Below are 9,931 nucleotides of genomic sequence, written 5' to 3'. Positions count from 1 at the left end.
AACACACACCTCCACCTTTTAGATTTTCCAGAATCTGCTGTCCTGTCCATTCAAAACGAGAAAATTTCAGCAGGAAGTACAGCATGGTCTGGAATGGTAGGAGTGAGCCACGTCTCCATGAAACAAAGAATGTTACAGTCACGTGTATCCATTTAGAAGCAGACTCGAGCCCTGATGTCATCCAACTTGTTATCCAACGATTGTACACTGGCGCGCAGAATACTGGGCAGAGGAGGACTATGTGCACTCTCTCGTAGTCTGTTTCGAACACTGGCGCGTCTCCCTCTGTGTTTCTTCCTGCGCTTTCTATGAGGCAGCTCGTCTCCATTGTTGTTAGAGTCCTCATTCTGGAGGATATCTGTTGGCCAAGTCGAGCTATCGCGCAAGTCCTCAGAGAAAAGGTAAATTGACGTGGTTTTCAAAAATGTAGTGAAGTCATATGTAATCAATGCCAGTGATGGGGTGGCAAAATAACTAAGAAAAACAAAATAAACAACTATTATAAAGCATAGTCTGAGTGGAGCAGTCTGGTCTCACCCGCGCCATCTTGGAATTGAAAAATATCAGGGGAGAGCACGAATGCAGTCCCTCACTACCAGAAATTATGCAGTCGAGATTCGCAAGGTCAGCACAGCCTGAGTGCAATGGCTGAGCCTCACCTTGGGCGAACCACCTTCCTGATCATGGTCTCACCCCTACCAGGTAAGTATATGCTCAATATGCTCTGTAACCCTTTGTTATTTGTAAGGAATTTTAATGCAAAGCAACTGATTAGTAATGCAATTGATTAGTAATGTAATACTAGTAAAATAATGCTAGTAAAATGTAATGCCATTAAAATATAATTCTGCACACAATGCTGTTCAAATGGTGATTGTTATTTTGTATATGCTGTTGAGCGGTTTGCATTTTCTGTCTTGTCAGAACAGGTGAGATCTTTGCTGGGGGAATTTTGCACAACTGTCAGTCTTTCAATGTGCAGGTGGGGAGCAGCAACCTACAATTAATCTGATGAAAAGCATAATATCCTCTGGGATTAGGAGTCTCAGGTACGAGCACCACCTGTCATTTTCCTTGTAGAAAGTGTGCTGGTTTTCACTCACCACTCAAATAAGTGCACAGGCAACCACAATGCCGGACTGAAGGGAGAATGGCAGGATCATTGTAGCATGAGCCACTAGACACGGCAGCACCACCGAGACCTGCTTTGAGTATGCTCTGAGCTTTCACACATTACATCACTACCAGGCATTTGCAGAAATTATGTTAGTCAAAAAACTCTTTCCATCTGTCTATATTTCTACATCTACAATATATGTCTATGCTATATGTACTGTATACTTCTATCTTGTCCATGGGAAAATATCTTGCATGTGTTATTTTGATGATGCGTCTGCTTCAGGAAGGTTAACGTTTGTGTAAGATCAATTGTGTGCAGGTTTTTTGGAGAAAATTCCCTACCTGTTAAGAGAGAATCAAGAGAGTGTTGAGTGATCATTCCATTTGTGCTTCCCAGCATTTTTATTCTGTGTGTGTGCGTGTGTGTGTGTGTGTGTATGTGTGTGCTCTCTATGTACCTATGGGTTAGCATGTAGCCCATGTTATCCCCATCCACAGGAAGGCCTGATTGGTAGAATAGTACCTTTTTGTGTGCTCTGGAGTCAAAGACATTTCGAAATATTTTTTCCCTCATTTTTTTTCTTCTACATGTTATGAAGGATAATGCTAATGCATTACAGTTTTTTGCAGATGCTAAAACCCAATTTCTGAAAGTATGTCTCTTTTTGTCAAAACTTAACACACAGCAAATACTTGAACCAAAAGCTCTTTCCAAAACCATATTATTGCATCCAAACTCTGCACACAGATGAACAGCCTTTCCCATATGACAACTACACACTGATGTGACAAATGGAAAACAACTACTATGTGTACTATGTGTCTGCTGTAAAGGTCTGTCCGAGTACTCACAATACATGAATATTCACAAATAATGAGGTTATTTCTGCATATTCAGTACATTTACAGTACATTTACACCTATTACAAAATAATACAAAATTACAAGGGGAAGGTTTATTTTGCATGAACACTTCAACACATGCTGTATATAACACATGAATAACAAAAACTAGAAACACAAAAAGACAAAATAGGCTTGTAACTGCAGCATATTTAATTAGGGATTAGGGTGCATATTGTCTTGCTTTTGGGTCTTGCTACAAGATCTCATCAACATCACAGGCAATGTCCTCTCTGTTAAGACAGAGGGGGAAATACCTTGTTGAGAAACGGATCCACCCCTCACATTCTCCCTCAAGCTTCCTCCATCACCTGCTGAATGGATTTGCATATGTGGGGCTGGCGACCACCTCCATGCCAAAAATAACTCAACAACAATGGAGAGTATGGTGGATGTGAAGCACAACAAATCGTGCACGTGAACAAATCAGTGAACCAGTTTGTACTTGAGCAGTCCAGTGAAAACTTATGTCCAAGATGACAACAAACCCAGACTGTTCTATACACTTATACTTTTTAATTTAATTTAATGTTTCTTTTATTCGCGCACTTAACCTTTACTGGATCTCCCTTCTCACTGTTTTACTGTGTACTGGCAAGCTGTCTAAATTCCGAAATTTGGAAGCAACCACTCACCATCAAGTACTGACGTGAAATCATTTTGACGTTAAAGACTGAGAAACAGTCGTCTCCTTCCCAGTCCAATTATGGGCTATTTACGGTTTTTAAATAAGCACTCAAGTGCGGGAAGTGTTACATGACACATGACATATGTTTTCACAACAAAAACATTTCTTGTAAAGGTTTTCGAAAAATAAAATCTCCGATAATCCACCAAAGTTGAACGGAGTAAAAGTTTTGTCGACATTTGTTAAATTTTACGATTTCTGTAAACATTTGTAAGCATTCGCTTGAGTGGAAATATTGTCGATAAATCTTTGGCAGGTTAGCCAGGAGTAACTTCGGGCGTAGAGGTCTTAGGTCAGTGAGCAACCGTCACGACAGGGTGACATTCACGCCACTGGGTCAGAATAAAGTTTTAGACGGAGCGCGGAGCTTTGACGAGGTTTAACAGATTGCGTACATCAGACAGGGTATAGTGTCATGCAGCCAACCGCCGCCGCAGCCTTTAGCGTTATTTGTTCGCTCTGTCGCACAGCGCTAGGTGCTCTGTGTGAACGCTACTGATCAGGAACGAAATGGTAACAATACTCTTAAAACTGCAGGTGTCTACTGCAACTTTTCTTGTCTCTATATGTGATATCGTTTAATAGAAGTGTGCTCATTTAACGCGACCAGTTTATACTGTTGAGTTTTGAGGTTGACAACAATGGTCAGCTCGCCAACATTCACACGGGTTTCTGTTATTTTCAGACTCAGATGGGTAGGTGGTGAACATACTTTTGGCAGTTTAAAATGCTTCCAGACAGAACTGAAATCTGCACCGAGAACGCGTTTAGTTAAGCCATTTATCTCTCGAACTGAAGCAAGCTACAAGCGTGCGCATCTGTAAACAGTGCCAAACGGAGGTGCTTGCCGTCGCGCTTTCTCGCCGTGGAGAGAATCCCGAAAGACTATAACGTGCTGTGCAATAATTCCCAACAACGAGAGCGGCGACTATAAGGGATCGAGCGAGCTGATATGGGTGAGTAGTCTAAGCCGTGTTCTGGGCCGATGGAGATACATTTGGATATACTGTAGTTGGAAAATAGCGGTATGACAAAGTAATGGTATTTACTACGCAGTTTTTACAAATCCGAAATGTAAATCTTACATAACGATAAGAGTTGCACACCGATTTCTGTAAATAATCAGTTGCTCGTTGTTGAAGTGCTGCAGTATTCTTAGTTACTGTTCCATGTTCAGGAGAAGGGCTTCTGTTTTTTGGATCTGGTGTGGGTGGCATATTATTTCCTCGTGCGCTAAAGAGAATTTGGGGGATTGCGCGTGCTGTTTTTTTTTCCTTTTTCTCTAAAGAGCAGGCTATAAGACGCTCAGCATAGACATTGCTCAGCATAGACAGGGACACATGATACGTAAGAAATCAAATCAAATGTAGAATTGTGTGAACAACCTGACATTAAATTAAAATCATATTCATATTTTCAAATTCATATTTAGACGTTTTTCACGTACATATTTTGGAATATGACAACATTCTGCCATGACATATGATATGTTCATATCCACTCAGGCATGCTATAGACAATAATTGCTTGGACTACAGTCCATCTGTGGCTTTCACCTGAGGAACAATCCTGCTTTTGGCTTCAGGCGCTAATCATCAATTTTAACTACAGTAGGATATTCGCAGCGTCTTTGCCTGTATGGCACCCAGACCACTGCAAACTTGAGTTTCCCAATTATGTGCAGGTAAGAACATGCAGCATGGTCCAAGGCATCCCACGCTTCCTATGATACCACCAGGCACTGGCATCAGTAGACAGTCTCATTCTCCAGCTTTAATGTACAGTCCTTTTGTACAGACCGTACTACTTCAGTCTGAAGCCGAAGTAACTCTTAGTGTGCTATAGCTTCATTTTCTCACTTTCACATTCTCAGCCTTCAGGTTTTTTTCCCCTAACTTATTACTCTCCCACTCCCTATTCCATGATCCCTGCATCCCATGATGCCTGCGTTCCTCTTCTGGTCTAATGCGTTCCTAACCCTGGTCTTCTCATCACTTCCCATTTTCATTTATCCACGATGGCGATCTGGCACATCAGTTGTGGAATGCTCTCCTCCCATCATTAGAGCTGTTTAACATTTCCTTAAAAGCTCATCTGGGAATATTCATAGCTCCTTAGCTTTCCACTTCATTATTTCCTCTCACTTTTCATTTGATCTTTTCATTTAATGTTATATTTTTTTTTTGTTTTTTTGGTGTAATTTTAGTTTTGTCAAGTATTGTCCTCATTGTTCTCTTGTAATGTGCCATTGAGTCTCTAGAAATGCAAATGGAATTTTATTACTATTATTATAGCAGTAAACACAAGTAGAAATTTGTTAATCTGAGTCTGCTGTAACACAATGTACTGAGAGCTTCTTTGAGCAGATATTTCCAGACCTGGTATTGGAGATAATTTCCTCTCCAACTAAAACATGTGCTAGACTGTGGTTCCTAATAGATTACAGGAGAGTGTATTTCTGCAGCAGAGATGCAGTCATGGGGCAGTCATGATCTGGTGGTTAGGGAACTGATCTTGTGATCGGAGGGTTGTGGATTCGATTTCCAGGCCTGAGGCCATGACTGAGGTGCCCTTGAGCAAGGCACCTAACCCCAACTGCTCCCTGGGCGCCAGGCTAGGGCTGCCCACTGCTCTGGGCATATGTGCACCACAACCCCGTAGTAATCACTAGTGTGTGTGTTAACTGCACAGAGGAGTAAATGTCGATGACTAATTTCGATTGAGGTGAAAATCGTAATTGACAAGTATGGCAAAAAAGAAAAGAAAAAAAGATGGAGAAATGCTAATTATGTGCTGTGCCTTTCTCTGAATTCAGAGATGAAATGATTGCCTTAGGAACCAATAATTGCACCAGAATATATCTGTAAGAGTAAGACTACATTCTCATTTCATCTTAGGATCTGAATGATGTAAGATACTGTATTATTATCTAGGCTTATGTATAGTTACTTTAGGTGGACAATAACAACAACAGTGAAACAAGCCAAAACATACACAGGCCATGTGCTCCTGTGGTTAGGGAGTGCTGGGGCAGCCAGAGCTCAGGCGAACCTGGGTATTTGTAGCATCAGTCATTAATGGCTGGAGTGATTAGTATTTCTTCATCCCTGACTGGGCATCTACTTCATTTCTCTATGAATAGCTAGAAAAGCATTGAGTGTTACATAAGTTTGGACCTGCTCTGGATTGCCTTCCTTTTTATTATTAGTATCAGTATGAGTTTGCCTTGTTGTCTGATAAGCAGCATGATCACTGCTGAATTTGGTATGTTACTAGTGCCAGAGCCAAATGCGTTCACCATGGGGATTATGATCATTATTATCTCTTTGGTGCATATTATGCTTATTGGGAATTCATGAAAATTAAAAATGTTCTCTAATAACTAATTCAAGAAGGCAGGGTTCCTGCACTTAACCTTAACTAACAGATACACTATGCCAAGGTCCTAGTTTGGAAAACTGTTAGATGGCTATTATATAACAGAGAATAATTGGAACTGGACAGAAGCAGGATACTGGATAATACTGGTGAGTATTTGGAAAAAGTAATACAGTAAATATTGAAAAACTAGGGACAGGAATAAGGAGTTACAAAGAACAAACTTAAAAGGAGTATAGACAGAACAAGAAGCAGGAGACACTGCTTCCACTGGAGAAGATAAGGTCTGTTGAATCCACATGTGGCTACATTCTATGAGAATTCATGAGCATAATACAGAATATTTACAGAATTTTTTTTCCATGGTTCAGATTTGTTTGGTTTCTTCACACAGAAATAATAACAGAAGCGAATTTATTCACAGGGTTACTTAAGAGCACTCTTCTGCCTCCTTTGGTAAATGGGTGCTTAGTGTCTTTATTATAATTTATTAGCTCATTTTAGCATTCAGGATCTGCAATCTAAACTCAAAGTGTCATTTCTCTGAGCCAAACTGCTCAATCCCTGTTTTTGCAAAGATTGTGTTACATGCACAAATGAATGTATACTGACCCATGATTTTGGCTTTGGCTGTGATTGAAGTGAGAAATCACTGATGATCAAAGCAAATAGAAACTGAATTTCACAGAACTTGCCAACAATAATACTGGACAGATATTTTTTAAGCCTATAGAATATATTCTACTCAGCTACTGGACAACTATCAACTGACTAACAGACTAGTCTAGACTAACAAATTAACTAACTGTCTAATTGACTAACTGACTAGACTAATTAACTGACTAGAATAACTTACTGGGTAGACTAACTAAAAACCCACATGTGAAGATTGCACACATAAAGCCCACAGAGGAACAGCTGTTGGCTTCCTAAGCACTGGCATGTCCTTGATAAGCTGATTTCTTCTCTTAGAACTAAAAAAAAAAATCAGAAAAAATTTTATTGCCATTGTCAATGAACAGGATTCACAGACTAGGAATTTGCTTCGGCATGAAGGTGCAACATAAAAACAAGTAGTAATAGGCATGCAAAATTAAGTCCACATAAATAATACCCTATGCGAATATAAAATATAAATAGAATGAATAAAAATACAGAAGGCATGTACAACAACAGTACTATATACAACAGTGCACGTGGAGTAGTGCAATTCAAGTAAAGTGACCAAGGCAGGGTTGTAAAGAGATAAGTGACATGATTATATATTGTTCTTGAGTCCAATGGTAGAGGGAAAGAAACTGTTCCTGTGGCAAGAGGTTCTGGTCCGAATGGACTGAAGCCTCCTGCCCGAGGGGAGTGGATCAAATAGTGCACGTGCGGGGTGAGAAGGATCTGCTATGATCCGATCCGCTCTCCCCACAGTCCTGGAGAAGTACAGTTCTTGGAGAGATGGGAGGCTGCAGCCTGTCACCTTCTCAGAGGAGCACACAATGCGCTGCAGCCTTTGTCTGTCCCTGGCAGTAGCCCCAGTATACCACACCGTGATGGAGGAGCTGAGGATGGACTCAATGATGGCCGTGTAGAACTGTACCATCAGCTGGGCCGGCAGTTTGGCTTTCCTCAGCTGCCGCAGAAAGTACATTCTCTGCTGGGCCTTCTTGATGAGGGAGCTGATGTTCAGCTCCCACTTGAGGTCCTGGGTGATGGTGGTACCAAGGAACCGGTAATAGTCCACAGTGGTGATGGGGGTGTCGGTAAGGATAAGGGGGGACAGGGGGCTTGTGGCTTTCCTGAAGTCCACAGTCATCTCCACTGTCTTCTGGGCATTGAGCACCAAGTTGCTGTTGCTGCACAAGGTCACCAGCCAGTTCACTTCCTTCCTGTAGACAGACTCATCACCGTCTGAGATTAGTCCAATGAGGGTGGTGTCGTCCACAAACTTAATCAGTTTGACAGAGTCATGGATGGAGGTGCAGCAGTTGGTGTACAGGGAGAAGAGCAGAGGGAAAAGTGCACAGCCCTGAGGAGATCCTGTGCTTAAAGTCCGTGCGTTCGAGACAATCTTCCCCAGCCATACTCGCTGACTGCGGTCCGTGAGGAAGTCTGTGATCCACCTGCAGGTGGAGTCCGGCACTTTGCTTGCACAGCTGATGAAGGACCTCTGTCTGAAACATGCTGTTTCTCTGAAATTGTGGATTAGAGTTTCATTCAAAGGGTAACAAGAACTTAAAAACGTGCTGGGTTTTTGTGAAGCTGCGTAGTGATTAACTGGGAAAAGCCAGTATTACTTTCAGTACAAGCTGTTATCCGAATATGGAGGAGCATGGTATGTGTTGGACAGTCAACATTATTTTATATGTCTACATACTGTATACATTATACAGACATTACATATACAAATAACATATACAAATATTACTTTGCAACACGTCAGATTCATTCATATGAGCTGGGATGCCATTCAGTGACATCTTTAGAAACAGTGAGCTAATATAGATGATATCCCAGCAATGTGATAATTTGATGTAAGCATAGCATTACAGAACCAGTGCACAAATGTCAGGCTGTAGAGTACAAACATTTTGTATTCGTGTATCTTTGCACTCACCAATACTAGGCTACCTGCCCAGTTCCCTGTATGCTCTTCCATAAGTGCTTAGTTAAGGCATAAACATGTGTCATTTCTCTCCAGAAGTTTTCTGTTTTTCTCTTATATACACAAAACATCACTAACAATGTTTTATTTTTAAAATGTGAAAATAAGATTGAGTAATTAACAATATTCAGGTGACCATTTGAAGTGCAATATTAATTTAGTTTTGTGGCATAGGACATTAACGTTTATTTCTTATTCCTGTGGGCAATTATAAAAAATGTCCCATTTCTACAGAACAATTTATGTTTCATACTCAGACCACTAATGGATTTGAATAGTGCACATGCTCCATCTATACCATTGCATAGATTATTTTATCACAGCTGTCCTGCCATGAATTACACTTTTTTAAAAAAAAATCAAGAATACCTCTTTTTGTCTTGTTTGCTTTATGCAACATGATTATTATACCCAGTTCCAGAATAAATGTGCATAGAATAATGGCTTTTAAGTGCGCAGGAGGTTCTTCATTTCAATATTGCAATTTCAGTAGAGCAACATAATTTATGAGCTAAGCTGGCAGTCTTGCATGGATGATATACCTTTGCACTGCAGAGCTCATGGGCTGATTTCACCGTAAGTGAAAGGACTTTTTAAGGCTTACGGGAAGTAGTACAGTTTTATAGCAAGCCTTAAACACTTGGACAGTCCTCTCACTTACAGTGAAATAAGGCCGTGGGCAAGTGGTCGTGATTTTAGAGGGAAAGGCACAGTGCAATTATTTTAAGATTGCAAATTTTAAGAAATTTTACAAGATTTTGCTTGAGTCTGACAGCATGACCTATTTTTTAGTAATATCAAAATCTGATCCTGTGTGTAGGAATTATTCTTCTGTTATTTTGTAAACATGACCATTCCAGTGGACTTACTGTTATTCTCTCAAAGTTGACATTGTGGGTCCATGTGGGTTTCGTGTTGACTGAAGGCTAGCACAGTCCCTCATCAACAGTGTCCATCATTAGGCTGGGCAGAAGTGTCTTGCTGATTTTGCTATAAATAAAACCATGTACGCTTTATAGTGTAGAGGCAGTACATTTGCAGGCATATAAAACACAGAAGAGTGAAATTAACAAATATTTCTGGTGTAATACACATCACCTATAATCATACCTGTCAAGTTTTGTATTTAAAAATACGGGACATTTCCCGTATATAACGTCATCGCCTAATTTGCATAATCAGTTATT

At 40.5% G+C, this 9,931-nt stretch overlaps 1 protein-coding gene and 1 pseudogene across 4 annotated transcripts in view; one reads left to right on the top strand and one right to left on the bottom strand.

Moving 5' to 3' along the window:
- Window positions 1-564: 564 nt before the first annotated feature.
- On the bottom strand, window positions 565-710 carry LOC143526275 (U1 spliceosomal RNA; annotated as a pseudogene).
- Window positions 711-3,021: 2,311 nt separating this feature from the next.
- Window positions 3,022-9,931, top strand: part of LOC143525367 (leucine-rich repeat transmembrane neuronal protein 4-like) — a 77,729-nt gene continuing 70,819 nt past the window's right edge. For all 4 annotated transcript variants that reach the window (XR_013133625.1, XR_013133626.1, XM_077019214.1 and 1 more), the window contains exon 1: window positions 3,022-3,666. Coding sequence is in view for 2 of the 4 variants with exons in the window: in XM_077019214.1 (XP_076875329.1) it covers window positions 3,663-3,666 (4 nt within the window). In the remaining 2 variants the exon portion in view is untranslated. The remainder of the gene's footprint in view (window positions 3,667-9,931) is intronic.

The sequence above is a fragment of the Brachyhypopomus gauderio genome, chromosome 10 (genome assembly GCF_052324685.1).
Source record: "Brachyhypopomus gauderio isolate BG-103 chromosome 10, BGAUD_0.2, whole genome shotgun sequence".
Lineage (NCBI taxonomy): Eukaryota > Metazoa > Chordata > Actinopteri > Gymnotiformes > Hypopomidae > Brachyhypopomus > Brachyhypopomus gauderio.
Note: the sequence above shows the minus strand (reverse complement) of the source record. Positions and strands in the feature narration are given on the sequence as shown.